This window comes from Pseudoliparis swirei, chromosome 15 (genome assembly GCF_029220125.1).
Source record: "Pseudoliparis swirei isolate HS2019 ecotype Mariana Trench chromosome 15, NWPU_hadal_v1, whole genome shotgun sequence".
In the NCBI taxonomy this organism is placed as follows: Eukaryota; Metazoa; Chordata; class Actinopteri; order Perciformes; family Liparidae; genus Pseudoliparis; species Pseudoliparis swirei.
In genome coordinates this window covers 16,139,287-16,154,900 of record NC_079402.1, presented here as the reverse complement: position 1 = coordinate 16,154,900, position 15,614 = coordinate 16,139,287, and the positions used below count along the sequence as shown (strand labels likewise).

Here is a 15,614-nt window from a genome sequence, read left to right as displayed (position 1 = left end):
TCCATATGTAGCCTAACCCTAACCATGATCCATATGTAGCCTAACCCTAACCATGATCCATATGTAGCCTAACCCTAAACATGATCCATATGTAGCCTAACCCTAACCATGATCCAGCCAGTGGGGCACATTCAACGGAGCAGGAGACAAATGGCCTATTTATTTATTTGTTCTTCCCTCTCCCATCCTGGAGCTGTTCAGATGCCCCACTTATCACCCTGCATTGGAAGTAGTTCTGTGCTTTAACCACCCAGGAAGCCGCCTCAGTAGAATCCATCCTGTAAACACGGCATTAAATATTGATCACCATATCAACAACTTGATATATTTTTCTTCTTTCCGCTGTGCTCGGCTCAACGTGCGCTGTGTGTGTGCTAGTTCTTCCACTAACGAGACACTGGAAGTGCCTGAAGTCATCATCATCATCATCATCATTATCATCATCACCACCACCAAATATTTGATCAGAGCTTCAAGGACTACTGGTGATTGAAACTCGTGGTGCACGAGAGGGTTAAAAAAAGAGAAGACTTTCTTTATTTTAATGATCATTGAGGAAGGTTGACATGGAATACATAACTGTGCAGGAGTCATCATACTTGTCATGCATATCGTTCCTGGCTCATAATGCGCTGCAGGCAGTGAAGTGCTCTCCAAAAAAAATAGCATCGCCATGGAGATTATTTCAGCGGCCTCATCCAGGGCCACCAAAGGATGAGCGAGTGTTTGATTCCCGAGCTGCAGCCCGAGAAAGAGTTGCTTAATACTATTAAACATAAATTAATTAGTAGCCTTACCTGTTATGCATCTTAAACTGACCTCTCGTCCATTTAGCATCGATATAGTCTGAACACACACAAACACACAGACTTGAACTCGATGACCCGTGAGGACCAGACTAGAATGTGTCCCGTGGGGACACAATTTTCAAAATGCATCTTAAACAGATCTCTCATTCATTTAGCATCGATACAGTCCAAACACACACACACACACACAGCCAGGACGACTGTATATTTAAATGTGCCCAAAAAAACGCATCCCAAAAAGCACCATTAAAAAAAAGAGCTCATTAATAATATACATAATGTAATTACAACAGTATGTGGTGAATATATATATATATATAACCTTTTGTTTTCCGGCGTGCAAGTAAAGAGTGGGCCTCTTACACTTAAACTATGGTGTCATATTTAACATTTATTTTTTAAATAATACAATAAATATACTACAAAGGAACATTTGGCTTTGGTCGAGTTACAAGTTCATCATTTTCTCTCCACTTCACAATCGTGGATATGACTCTTTTTTGTATCCATCGTTGAAAAAGCTGAGGTGTTCCGATGAATATAAAAAAACTTACAATTTCATGCATACAGATAGGTTTTAATGCTTCAAAAGACATACAAGAGTGGATGGCCACAGTAAACTTAAATTTATTGACATAAAAAAACAATAGAACTTCTATCCTTTTATCCTCACACAAAGTTTGACAAAAAGCTGTGAAAACAAAGAAACAAATAAACAGACAAACAGACAGACGGACGCAAATCTACAAACTGAGACAAAACAAAATGGTTCTGGAAATGTACAAAGAGAAATTTGCTTCTCCTTTTTTTTGTTTTTATTGAGAGGAAAGTGTTTGAATTCGGGGCCCCAATGAGAAATAAAGCCAAAGATCTACAAGCATATTGAATTATCGTTAACAGGAAATGTTTCAAGTCACATATTTGAAGATGTAAAACAATAAAAATGTAAAAAAACAGGAAAGGAAACCAAAGGGCTGTGACAATGTGGTAGATACTAGTGGTCATAAGCAAAGAGAGTGCATAGTTTTGAACAAAGAGCATAATTACAATAAGGGGTAAAAAAAAAAATTGGTATCTGGCTAATTTAGTGACCTGCTTCTACTGTTGTTTCCCATACAACACAAATAAAGCTAAACATATACCTGGGAGAGTTTAGAGTCCCTTTATCGGCTTTGGCCCCGAGTCCACGATGATCCCGCCGCCACGCGGCGTCTTACGAGCCGTGTGGGGGCCGCTGGTGATGCAATATTATCACCTCACAAACTTCCTTTCATTCAAACAACATTAAAAAAGAAGAAATAAAATACATAGCACCAGAGAAGAGAGGAAATAGCACCTAGGTTTTTGATTTCTTTGTGTTTTCTCCCGTTGCATAGATAGAAGTGTATTTCAGGAAAACAGTAGAAGCCGTTTTATTAAGTTAATGACACGCGAAAGGAATGCAGTCTTTCTTTTGTTTTGAATGTTATACGTCAATCAAACGGTCACATCGTATCACAGAGCTTGTTTTCCGCTTTTATTTCCATTCTTAAATTACAACAAGGTGTGTGCTCCACAACAAGACAGGACCCCCCAAATATGTTTTGTTTGTTTTAAGTTGTATTTTTTATCAATTTACAAGTCAAATTTATAATAAATCTCGACAATTTTGATGTCGTCCCCCCCCCCCCCCCGTCCTCCCCCCGTATTCATCGTCTCCTGCTTCACAATTTATTAAAAGTCACATGCATGTTTTGAAGCCAGTAAACATTACCAGGAAGAAGAAAAAAAAAGAAAATATACAGAATGTACTTACAAACATAAAAAAAGTATTTATATATATTTATATATATATATAAGGTTCATTCCGAGGGAATGGGGGAGTGGGAGGAGAGAGAATTATGCACAAACAAAGCTCCCGTAGCTAATGAGCAAATTAACCAACATAAGACAAGTGGGAAAAAAAAGAAGCTGTTGATGAAAATGAAAAACATGAAAATCATGAGATCAGAAGTGGAGAAGAGAAAAGAGCCTAAATCCAATGGAGCCGGCTACAGGTGAACGGCTGCAGGTCTCGGGGCCGCCCTCCTTGTTTAACGTTGAAATCAAGTGTGATGACATGGGGCTGTGTGTGTGTGTGTGTGTGTGAGGCTCTGACATCCGGTTTCAAAACGTGCATGTGATGGAAGAAGAAGGCACACTGAGGTTGTTTTTTTCCGAGGTTCATTTCGTCTTCCATCTCGAAATTTCGCTGCGTTCTCGACTCGACTCCCCGTCATTCACACTTGTTGCTTTATGGAAAACAAAAGATACTCTTTTTTTTTTCTTTTTCTTTTTTTACAAATAGAATTGTCCTATTCTTTTTTGTAATTTAAAAAAACCAAATAGTATGCTTTTTTTCCTCCCTTTCTCTTTTTTTTCTCTTTTTCTCCGTTGCGTTTTTTCCGGGTAAAAAAACAAAACAGTCTCAGCCCACGAAGCAGACGGGGCCGACTTCGAACCCGAACTTCTGCATGGAGCCGCCAAAGTCGTTGAACATGATGTCCACGAACGGCACCTGCTCCACTTTCGGTGTGTTGATCTCCAGCACCGTCTTCCCATAACCCTTTTTCAACTGGGGGGGAGAGAGAGAGTCAGAAAGACACATCACACATCACACACTTCCACCAGGGTTCATACTCATGTTGACCAACAGACTTTTCCATAACTTTTCCATGACATAGTGGATTATCCCGAACACTTCCCTGTCATAGTGGATTATCCCAACCACTTCCCTGGCATAGTGGATTATCCCAACCACTTCCCTGGTATAGTGGATTAACCCGACCTTTTCCCATACTAGCTAGCTACTTTTGCTATGGCCACCGAACTTTTCAGTTATGGTGCGTTCACTCGCCTATATTTTAAGTGTCTTTCATATACATTTTTTCAAACTCAGCGTAAATGAACACATTTCCAAAACTTTTGGGATTCCATTTTTTTACAAGGGCTTTTCCAGGCCTAAAAAAACCAACCAAATTCCATGACTTTTGCAGGTTTTCCATGACCGTACGAACCCTGTTCCCCACACACACAGACAGGCGTGTCCTTGAACTCACCGCGCAGCCGTCGACCACGGCGCGGATGTAGGGGTTGTTGTCGTAGGACATCTCCTCGTCGTTGGAGCCCAGGAAGCGGACGGCCTTGTCGTGGTTGTCGCCGCTCTGGTCGTGCCACGCCACCGACTGGTAGCAGTTGTACGTCATGTTCTGTCGGGCCGACGCGCTCAGCAGCCGCATGAAGGTCATCTGGACCACGCTGATGGGGTTGCCCTCCGCATCCACGTAGGAAAGCTAAGGGGGGGGAGGGGAAAGGGGGAGGAGTTAAGCATCAAAAGAATTGTAACGCCAGGCGTCGGGTTGAAGGACGAGCTGCCTGAAGCGCCGCCGGGGGACGTTTCCATTTAAGTTGATTTGTGTTTGAGTTTCCACCGCCGTGTTTGAGAGTTATCGGACGAGGTGTATCGGACGATCATCCGAGGAGACGGAGTTAGACTCCGGTAGACGGCGGGGCAGCATATTGTTTACCTCGTTAATTTAGAATACGGTGCTGGTGATGTTTACATTTTAATCGTCGTCTATAAATCCCACGAAAAGACCAAATTACTCTGATTACTTTCCTGACTTACCTGCATTGATTGTGGCCCATTCATTCCCATTGAAGACTATATACTATAAATTCAATTCTAATGTCTTTTAGACAGCACTGTAGTTCTTTTTAAAGCAAATGTAGCTCATAAAGGAGGAAGATGAGCATTTTTTGGGACCTTTTTTCACACGTGGATTCATTATTATTAATCACAATTAGAGATGCACCGATCAGGTTTTTGGTGCCGATCACCGATCACTGAAATCAATTTCTGCCGATCACCGATAATACCGATCACCGATCACTGAAATCAGTACCTGCCGATCCGATAATACCGATCACCGATCACGGTGTCGATTGAAGCATTCTATTTATTGTGAAGCATTATTGCCTAGGACTATGAGGAAATACATATATAAAGCAACTCAAACATTAAAGAAATTACCGATTTCTTTAAACATTTAGGACTTTTACTTTGAAAAATGTCCTAATTGATACATTAAAATTGTTTGATTGCTATTGTAGGGGATTTCAGATATGTATGGAACACATCTGCATTATTCATTTCCTGGAACTCTTGGGGAAATCTATATACAGGACTTTTCTTAACATACAAAAGTCTGACTTATTTTTATAAACTCTTCCTTGGTGCAGTAAAAATGTTTTAATGTTAGCATAATTTAAGCTAAATCTAAGAAACGATCTATAAAGATACAAAATCAGTTCATTGTTTACTTTTATATGTTCGTGTATGATTTGTCGACATCTTATTTTGAAAAACGGATGTTGTTTCACGTGGTTCTTTCCGCTAACTTTGCAAAACCGGATGTTGTCACTTAAATCCTTCCGCTAACTTTATCAAAACCCTCGCGCGCTCCCGATCAAATGCGTTTACCGTCAACATCAGTCTATAGACATGTGAGAGTCGGCTGAGTCGACCCAGAGATTCAACTCGGGGGACGGGGACGCCGCTCGGTGCGTGAGGATCCCCTCGTGGACCTCTCACTCTGCGGCCCTCGCCGGGCGCATCGTCTCCGTTGCGATGCGCCGCGATTGAAACGTCTCTGATAGTTCTCGCAGATGTTACGTCATCTGATCGGCCGTTTTGATCGGCCGTTTTGAGAACGCCGATCAAAACCGATAATGGGAATATCGGCCGATATGGATCGGCGCCGATCAGATCGGTGCATCCCTAATCACAATATTGACTTTTTAAAACAGAATTGTGTTTAACCCTTGTGTTGCCTGAGGGTCATTTTGACCCGAATCAATATTACACCCTCCCCCCGCTTTAGGATTAATTTGACCCCATTCAATGTTTAATGTCGGTGTTCTTTCGGTAGTCAACAAACAAACATAAAGTGCCTCACACTTAAACTTGGAAAACAATATTAATTCTAATAATTTTCTGGAGGTTTTAATTGCTGGCGTCAAATTGAACCCAAAGGGTAAAATATGTTAGTAAATATAAAGGTAACAGGAGGGTGAAACATTGAATCGGGTCAAAATGACCCAAAGGCGGGGGGAGGGTGTAATATTGATTCGGGTCAAAATGACCCTAAGGCAACACAAGGGTTAAAGGATTTCTTTAATAAACTATAATGCCTGTTTTCATTTCAATGCAACTGTGAGGTTCACTGGTGTTTTTTTTGCATTTTTTAATTCTAATTTGTGCCCAATTAGAATCATTTAATTGCAGGCTTTGGTCTTTTCGTGGTGTTTCTATGAATATGACCCACCTTATTGCTTATAGCAATGTGCACATGTATGAGCATGTCTCTGGGGGGGAAGCATGGGAACCACGTCTGTAGTTCTTAAGTAGTCAGGTGATACTTTATTAATGGGAAAGAAGAATATTTTGGGCCTAATGCCTGAAAGCTCAATGTGGAGGAATAAAAATAATCCGCCATGAAAGTTAAAAAAAAAGCAGTAAAAAGCAGAACTAAACATCTAATTTAAATGTTAAATTTGTAATTATGTAAAATATATACCCAATGTGAGCAAATGCTGAAAATGTAATCATCCCTAATATGAAATGTATTGAGTAATGATGAGTTAGTGGCCTGATAATTAACCCATAATTAACCTAGATAGTTTTTTTTAGCGGGAAACATGGATTCAGTGCATTAAACTGAACTCTGTGAGTGACTATCTACATACCAACCGTGGGGGAGGGGGGGGGGGTCCGATAGATCCACACGACCACTTCCTGTTTCAGACGTACGGGAGAGTCGAGCACATGCAAGCATTCACATGCATCACCCACGCCAACGCAGCTTTGTTTCTTGGGCGCGCATGCACATGCAAACCCCCGGGGGGCGCCACTCGAACGCTACGTGAGCAGAGCGGAGCGGATCGTCTTCTTGACGAATCGGATCGGTCCGATTTTTTAACAATCGCCGGTGGAGGCTCCGCCCTGCGACGCGTCGCTCGAGTGTCGCCGTCGTCTCGTTTTTTTCCCTTCATCCTCAGGCCCCTCCCACTGCCCCCCCCCCCCCCCCCCAGCATGTTGCAGATCAAGCCCCGGAAAACACTTTACCTCTTCGTCATCGCAGAGTACCCAGAAGCCCCTGGGGCGGTGTATGAGTGCCCGACCCGAGCCGGATCTACGCAGCGTTTAAGGTCCTGGCAGCTGAGAGAGGGCCTTATGTTTCCCCCCTTTGAGGAGGATACATTACCGTCCTGCTAGGTGGTGAGTTCTCTCTCAGCTCTCCAAACTATGACCCCGGCTGCAGGTCCGGAGGCACGCAGTCACCGGGAGATGCTCTCCGGATGGAGGCGTGGCCAAACGGAGAGTTCAGTGCATTGTGGTTTTGTTTTTTTTACATTCCCTCCATCACTGACCTCTCCTCCTCCTCCTCCTCTCCTCCATCGCCTCTCGAGAGCATCGCCTCCGGTCGTTGCGGTGAAAACGCATCCCGCTCGTGCTGAATCATGCAGAACCAGAACCATGCAGAGCCTCAGGCACACACACACACACAGAGTCCAGGCCCTCTTCAGAGCCGGGACTCTGGGTGGGGAAGCCGCGGGCCGCCGGCGGGCACTTACCAGGGAACCTCTCTTGTAGTGACTATACCATGTGCCTGGCGAGTCTTTGGGCCATTTTGCCATTTTGCTCTGCAAAAATATATAACAGGCGTTTAAGAGGGAAAAGGACGTCGGGAGTTTGGGCTTACCAGTTTACCACGTTTGAATTCACTGAACCAAGAGCCGGGACTCTCCTTGATCCAGGATGTGAGCCTAGCCTGGGGGGGGGAGGGGGGCATGGAATCGACAGAGGAGGCAAAAACAGCAGCGTTAAAGAAAAAGGGGAAACAGATGTGTCAGAAAATCCCATTTCCTCTCCTCCTCCTCCTCCTCTTCCTCCTCCGTCCTCCGAGGAGTCTTTTCCCGGACCTGAAAACTGGTTTATTCAGACCGACCGGGTCCAGAGGCAGAGTTTTTTTTTAGTAAGCCATTAAAAGTCATTTTGTACAGCACACACTGCGCCTGGCAGCGCACCGGCGCTGCTGAAAGATTCACGAGTACACAGAGATTAATTAAGCAGCGGCGGGCCGCGAGGAGCTCGAGCAGCGCGGCCGCCGTCCCGCCGCGCGCCGCCGTTAAAACATTAAAGGATGAGGATCGGCCAACAGGGCCGCCGCTCTAGGGATCTCAGCCGCGACAATGATGGATTTACCTATAATTAGATAGCGAGGTTTGATGGGGAACTGCTTAATGCGTTCATGAAGGATGAGCCGGGAGGTCAGACCCACGCGACCTTGAAGGCATCCTTCAGTTCTTTAGTACTGAGCCGTGGACTTGGAAATGTCCTTATTTTTCAAAGCAGTGTTTTTGTCAATGAAGATAACGTTAACTGAATCATAAATCCTCTCTCTACATAGTTAAAGTGGTAAATGACTATTCTCTGGTGTGTAATGAAGTCTCTACAGAGGTGTGTAGAGGCCCGTCTCCAGTGTTCTAATGGCACATCGTGTTATCGCCTTAGAAGACTAAAGCCTTTTTATGTGAGCGCAGCTGAAAACAGTTATGCAGGTGAGAGAAGCTATAAAACTGGCCTTCCTTTGAGCCACAAGAAGAACTACATTAATATTTACAATATAAATCATTATTTATAACCTCGTCAATGTCTGGAGTCGATTTTATATTCATGTTGCAATTTAATTGATAAATAAAAATGTAAGTTTTCATGGAAAACACCAAATTATCTGGGTGACCCCAAACTTTTGAACGGTAGTGTATAAATATATATATATATGTATATATATATACATATATATATATATATAAATATATATATATGTATATATATATATATCTATATATATAGTGAACTTTTTAAATCTCCAACTATTTATTTGTTCTATGCTTTGATTTCTGAATACATACTGAAATTGAGGTATTCTAAAACTTTTGACTGGTAGTATATATTTATATATATATATATATATATATATTTATATATTTGTGTCTGGTTTTGTGACTGCGATTCTCTGGTGTGCGATCGTTGCCGATCCAAACCCACGTGTGTGTGTGTGTGTGTGTGTGTGTGTGTGTGTGTGTGCGTGTGTGTGTGTTCGAGGAGACTTGACAGCGGAAGGCTTTTCTCTCCCTGAAGTCTGCTTCATTATTCTGAGCTTAAAGCTCCTCCCGCCTCCTCCGAGGCGTTCGGTGAGCGGGATCATTAAAAGATGGCGGCGGCGGCGCTTCAGTCACGCCGCCCTGACTCGTCAGAGACGGCGTCAGACTTCCTGTCCTCCTGTAATGAAGCGGAGATCCAGTGTGTCTGTCACCTGCCAAGAAGGCTTTACGGCTGCTCAACGGCATCTACACACTGTGTGTGTGTGTGTGTGTCTGTGTGTATGTCACCAGAATAAAGTAAACTTTAGCATGTTTGCAGAATGGTGAATGCAGCGTCATTTCACACACACACACACACACACACACACAAGCTGATCTCACAGAGATAATAATTTGCACACGAGTCGATACAATGTTGCAACTACAGCCGTCTGAAAATGTTTTGGGTTAGTTATGCAGAAAAAATACATTTTACTGTCAATCAAATTACAAACTGGAGGCTGAGAATAGTGTGTGCGTGCGTGTGTGTGCGTGCGTGTGTGTGTGTGTGTGTGTGTGTGGAGGTCAGACTCACCCCTTCAGACTTCTTGTCGGGGTAGATGCAGCTCTCTCCGCCGGCTGTGAAGTTGCAGTAAACCTTGAAGGAGTCCCGAGAGCAGCCCTGGTTGGGATCGATCCAGTAGTCACCTGAGAGAGAGAGAAAGAGAGAGGGGGGGGGGGGGTGGAGAGAGAGAGGGGGATGGCGATGGAGAGAGAGAGAGAGTGAGATGGAAAAAGAGAGAGAGGGAGAGAGAGAGAGGGAGAGAGAGAGAGAGAGAGAGAGTGAGATGGAAAAAGAGAGAGAGAGAAAGAGAGAGAGGGGGATGGCGATGGAGAGAGAGAGAGAGTGAGATGGAAAAAGAGAGAGAGGGATGGAGAGAGAGAGAGAGAGAGAGAGAGGGAGAGAGGGAGAGAGAGAGAGAGAGAGAGAGAGGGAGAGAGAGAGAGAGAGAGAGAGAGAGGGAGAGAGAGAGAGAGAGAGGGACATTATAGGGTGGTGCTCCCTCAGGTCAAGGCAATGTCTGACATGTCATGTCCTGTGCTGAAGTATCTTGCACTTTGTTTGTGTGTGTGTGCATCGGTGTGTGTGTGTGTATGTTTGTGTGTGTGTGTGTTTGTGTGTGTGTCGGTGTGTGTATTTGTGTTTGGTTCTGTGTGTGTGCGTTTGTGTGCGTGTGTTTGTATGTGTGAAGGTGTGTGTGTGCGTTTGCTTGTGTCAGTGTGTGTGTGTGTATGTGTATGTGTTTGTGTATGCGTCTGTTTGTGTCTGTGTGTTTGTGTATGTGTGTGTGTGTGTGCGTTGTGTATGTGTGTAGGTGTGTATGTGTATGCGTGTGTGTTTGTGTATGTGTGTGTGCGTGTGTGTGTGTGTTTGTGTATGTGTGTGTGCGTGTGTGTGTTTGTGTATGCGTGTGTGTTTGTGTATGTGTGTGTGTTGTGTGTGTTTGTGTATGCGTGTGTGCGTGTGTATGTGTGCAGCTCAGATGTGCATAGCATGTGGAAGAGCTCTTGTGTGACAGCAGCCGTTTCAGTGGAGTCGTGAAAAACCGCGCTGAGGAAGGAGGAGACAAGGGAAGGAGGAGACAAGCGAAGGAGGAGACGGGCGCCCTGCTCACCGTCGGGGAAGTCGGGGTGGCACAGCTGGAGGTCCTTGCAGGTGCGCGCCGGGTTGCTCTGCGTTCCCATCGGATGCTTCATCTGCTCGATCTCCAGCTTCAGCGAGTTGAGCGAGCCGAAGATCTCCTCCATGCCGTCGTCGTAGTCTTTGTAGTTGGCGTCCGCCGCGGCGCCGTCCTCCGACATCTGGCTGGCGTCGATGTTCCGCCGGTTCCTGCCCTTCATGGAGGACATGATGGGCAGCGGGTGGATGACATCGCCGGGGGGGCCCTGCCGTGTGGAGGAGGAGGAGAGAGGAGGAGGAGAGAGGAGGAGGGAAGGTCACATGAAGGCCATGTGAAGGTCACGTGAAGGCCATGTGAAGGTCACGTGAAGGTCAGGAGGTAAAGAGACGGCGGGGTGTTCGACTTACGGGGGGTCCGGGGGGTCCGGAGGTACCGGTCTCTCCCTTTGGTCCGGTATGACCCTGAGAAGGAGGAACGAGGAAGGAGGAGGAAGGAGGAAGGAAAGGACGAAGGGCGAAGGAAGAAGGAAGTAAATAAGAAGCAAGAAAGAAGGAAGAAGAAGGAAGGGGAAAGGACGAAGGACGAAGGAAGGAAGAAGGAAGGAAGAAAGAAGGAAGGAGGAAGGATGAAGGAGGCGTGGACACATTAATAACAAGGCCTGACTCCAGCGGGTGTTATTATGGGATGGCGCGTGGCGACTCACTGAAGACCCTTTGGCTCCTTTGGGACCCGGAGGACCCTAAAGACAAGAACACTCAGTCAGTCTCTGGTGCTACGGAGGGAGGGCAAGAGTTACGGGACACGGGAGTCTTACAGGTAGTCCAGGAGGACCGAGAGGACCGAGGGGACCAGAAGGACCGGAGATACCCTGAGGGACACAAGAGGAGGGTGAGAATCCACGGGACCGCGTGATTGGTTCCTGATGAGTCGACCGGCGCCGCTGGACTCACGTTGTCCCCCTTGTACCCGTGAGACCCCGGTGGACCCGGGAGACCTCGGTCCCCCTTCTCTCCCTGTTCACCTGAGGGCCCGATGAGACCGATGAGACCCGGGTGGCCCTGAGGGGGGGAGGACACACACACACACACACAGCCGTCACAATGACGTCATCACAGTAATGGTTCTGATCACCTGGACCTCCTCAGTCCGCCACTAAAGAGGTCCAGGCAGGTCCACTATAGAGGACCAGGTGGGTCCAGTATAGAGGACCAGGCGGATCCAGTATAGAGGACCAGGCGGGTCCACTATAGAGGACTAGGTGGGTCCAGTATAGAGGACCAGGTGGGTCCAGTATAGAGGACCAGGTGGGTCCACTATAGAGGACTAGGCGGGTCCAGTATAGAGGACCAGGTGGGTCCAGTATAGAGGACTAGGCGGGTCCAGTATAGAGGACCAGGTGGGTCCACTATAGAGGACCAGGTGGGTCCACTATAGAGGACTAGGCGGGTCCAGTATAGAGGACCAGGTGGGTCCACTATAGAGGACTAGGCGGGTCCAGTATAGAGGACCAGGTGGGTCCACTATAGAGGACCAGGTGGGTCCACTATAGAGGACTAGGCGGGTCCAGTATAGAGGACCAGGTGGGTCCACTATAGAGGACTAGGCGGGTCCACTATAGAGGACCAGGCGGGTCCACTATAGAGGACTAGGTGGGTCCAGTATAGAGGACCAGGTGGGTCCACTATAGAGGACCAGGCGGGTCCACTATAGAGGACTAGGTGGGTCCAGTATAGAGGACCAGGTGGGTCCACTATAGAGGACCAGGCGGGTCCACTATAGAGGACCAGGCGGGTCCACTATAGAGGACTAGGTGGGTCCAGTATAGAGGACCAGGTGGGTCCACTATAGAGGACCAGGCGGGTCCACTATAGAGGACCAGGCGGGTCCAGTAACTCACCTTCTCTCCTTTGATGCCGGAGTCTCCTTTCAAGCCGGGTAGGCCGGGGGGTCCCTGTGAGGGGGGGAGACCACCGTCAGACCACATGGTGTGTGTGTGTGTGTGTGTGTGTGTGTGAGGCGGGTCCACTCACCATGGGACCAGGAGGTCCGTCTGGACCCCGAGAACCAGGAAAACCTTGCTCTCCCTGGACAGGAACAAAGACTTTGTTGTTAGACCCCCAAAAACCACGTCAGACCCCCTGCTGTGTCAGGGGTCAGGACCCCTGTAGACCCTCTGACCCCTGTAGACCCCCTGACCCCTGTAGACCCCCTGCTGGGTCAGGACCCCTGTAGACCCCCTGCTGGGTCTTTACTCACCACCGGGCCGGGGATGCCGCGCAGGCCTTCAGAACCGGGCTTGCCGGGCGATCCCTGAGTGCCGACGGGCCCCGTCTTTCCTTGGGAACCTTCCATGCCTGACTCCCCCTAACACACAAAGAGGAAATACACACACAGACAGGAAGTACACACACAAACAGGAAATACACACACAGACAGGAAGTACACACACAGACAGGAAGTACACACACATTAGATCCTGGCTCATGTGTTGGTGACAGAACATGTGTGTGTGTGTGTGTGTGTGTGTGTGTGTGGATGTGTGTGTGTGTGTGTGTGTGTGTGTGTGTGTGTGTGTGTGTGTACCTTGGTGCCCTTCTCTCCTTGTCTGCCCTCAGGTCCTGAAACTCCAGGGGGGCCCTAGTGGAGATAAAAGAGATGACATCATGATAATATTAGATACATATATAATACATAATATATATAATATATAATAATTCATATTAATATATATAATAAATAATATAATATATATAATATATAATATACTGTATAGTATATAATATATATTACATTATATAATATATATTATATATAATAGATAGTATATAATATATAATATATAATATATAAGATATAATAAATATTATATAATATATAATATATATATTATATACTATATAGTATATAATATATATTATATAATATAAAATATATTATATAATATTGGATATAATATATAGTATATAATATTATATTATACATAATATATAGTATATAATATATAATATATACTATATAATATATAGTTTATATTATATAATACATATTTCATGTCTTTGATGTGGAGACCAGGACCAGAACTCACCCTCTTTCCTGGTGGTCCAGATGGACCCGACTCTCCGGTGGGTCCAGGGGAACCCTAGTTTAGAAATAAATTAAACATTTAATAAATGTAACATTTGATTATTAATTAGATTTGAAAGTAAAACACTCACAGCTTGACCGGCCTCTCCGTCGTCTCCCTTGTCTCCGGCGGGTCCGTCTAATCCCTGGAAGAAGAGAGCGTCAGTCGCTCTGCGGCTCAGACTAAACGTGTTCCACATATTACATCATATACGTACGGCTGTACCGGGCTCTCCGGGGGGGCCCAGGTCACCGGGGAAACCACTCGGACCCTGAAGGTCAAAACAAGTGACATCACTTTGTTTACATGAGAGTCAAGGGGCAGTTATGAGTTATGAGTTATGAGTTATGAATTATGAGTTATAAAAGATGTTTCTGGGCTCACCGGGCTTCCTTTGGGACCGTCGTCTCCTGGGGGGCCCTTAGGGCCCGGAGGTCCGGCTGTACCAGCCGGACCGTACTCTCCCTTCTCTCCTCGCTCGCCTCGCGCACCCTGAAATATGACGCAGGATTTTAATAATAATAATAAGAATAAGAATAAGAATAAGAATAAAAATAATAATGATAATAATAACAATAATAATAATGATAATAATAATAACAATAATAATTATTATAATTATTATAATTATAATTACAATAATACATTTATGAAGGGAAACAATAACAAAGCAACATGGAGTAAATAAAGATCAAGAGAATAAAGAGACGACTCACCGGGGGCCCGAGTTCTCCCTGAAGACCGGGCACTCCGGTCTCACCGGCGTCTCCCTGATGAGAGAGAGAGAGGGGGAGAGGGGGGGGGGGAGAAAGCGAGAGAGCGAAAGGAGGGGGGGAGAAAGAAAGAGAGAGAGGGAGAGAGGGGAAAGAGAGAGGAGAGAGAGGGGGGAGAAAGCGAGAGAGGGGAGAGAGAGAAAGAGAGGGGAGAGAGAAGGAGAGGGGGGAGATAGAGGGAGAGGGGGGAGAAAGAGAGAGAGAGGGGAGAGGTTGGGAAAGAGAGTGAAAGAGGGGGGGGGGAAGAGAGAGGGTGGAGAGAAAGAGAGAGGGTGGGAGAGAGAGAGGGGGGAGATAGAGAGAGAGGGGAGAGGTTGGGAAATAAAGGGGGTGGGGGGTAGTGAGGGGGGGTTAGGTGATGGTTGATCCCACTTGGCTCTCAGACTCTCATCCTTTACAGCCTCACTGTCGTCGTGGTACCCTTGTCCCCCAGATGGGGAGGGAGAGAGATTCTCCATCCATCAAGTCGGGTGGAGGAGTCGACCTCAGCGCCCCCCCCCCCCCCCTGGAGGCGGACCATACATCTTGTCCCTTCTCCTTATTGGACAGTTGCTGTTGCCTCACCTCCACACCGTTAGTCACTGTCACAGAGAGGGCGGGGGGGAGGGGGGGGGGGTCTGAGGAGCTCTGCTCGTGTTCACCTGGGGGCCCAAACGCGCTGACGACGGGGACAGCTGCTCGTCACCGAGGACATGAGCCCAGACAATAAATCACAGTGAGCCCGGTCAGCGAGGAGGACAAGGTTCTCCTCGGGGAGCAGGAGGAGCAGGAGGAGGTGCTATGGACTGGACCATGTAAAGTGATGAACGGGCTCGGCACCAAAGTCCAAAGTCGGCCACAAGCAAGAGGAGCTGATATATTTTTATGAGCTGCCTTATTAATAATGCATGTATGACTCAGTGTTTTTGAGTATTACTTCACAATCTTTGCACCCAGCACTAATCCTGGTGTTTACATGTGTGTGTGTGTGTGTGTGTGTGTGTGTGTGTGTGTGTGATGCAGCGCCTCATTTAAAAGTCATAGTGTATAAGTCATTCATGCCTCAAAAGCCTTTAAACAA

General features: G+C 46.2%; 1 protein-coding gene across 2 annotated transcripts in view; it reads right to left on the bottom strand.

Moving 5' to 3' along the window:
- Positions 1–1,180: 1,180 nt before the first annotated feature.
- The window catches only part of col5a1 (procollagen, type V, alpha 1), a 66,340-nt gene continuing 51,906 nt past the window's right edge, over positions 1,181–15,614 (bottom strand). The window contains exons 49-66 of one of the 2 annotated variants that reach the window (XM_056431886.1): positions 14,498–14,551; positions 14,166–14,273; positions 13,999–14,052; positions 13,873–13,926; positions 13,743–13,796; positions 13,241–13,294; positions 12,914–13,021; positions 12,688–12,741; positions 12,555–12,608; positions 11,608–11,715; positions 11,472–11,525; positions 11,361–11,396; positions 11,065–11,118; positions 10,652–10,922; positions 9,571–9,683; positions 7,592–7,660; positions 3,887–4,120; positions 1,181–3,402 (exon numbers count right to left, since the gene is read on the bottom strand). In XM_056431886.1, coding sequence (XP_056287861.1) covers positions 3,256–3,402; positions 3,887–4,120; positions 7,592–7,660; positions 9,571–9,683; positions 10,652–10,922; positions 11,065–11,118; positions 11,361–11,396; positions 11,472–11,525; positions 11,608–11,715; positions 12,555–12,608; positions 12,688–12,741; positions 12,914–13,021; positions 13,241–13,294; positions 13,743–13,796; positions 13,873–13,926; positions 13,999–14,052; positions 14,166–14,273; positions 14,498–14,551 — 1,680 coding nt within the window. In that variant the 3' untranslated portion in view covers positions 1,181–3,255. Of the gene's footprint in view, positions 3,403–3,886; positions 4,121–7,463; positions 7,533–7,591; positions 7,661–9,570; positions 9,684–10,651; positions 10,923–11,064; positions 11,119–11,360; positions 11,397–11,471; positions 11,526–11,607; positions 11,716–12,554; positions 12,609–12,687; positions 12,742–12,913; positions 13,022–13,240; positions 13,295–13,742; positions 13,797–13,872; positions 13,927–13,998; positions 14,053–14,165; positions 14,274–14,497; positions 14,552–15,614 lie in introns of both variants that reach the window. The other variant, XM_056431887.1, reaches the window with a different exon arrangement.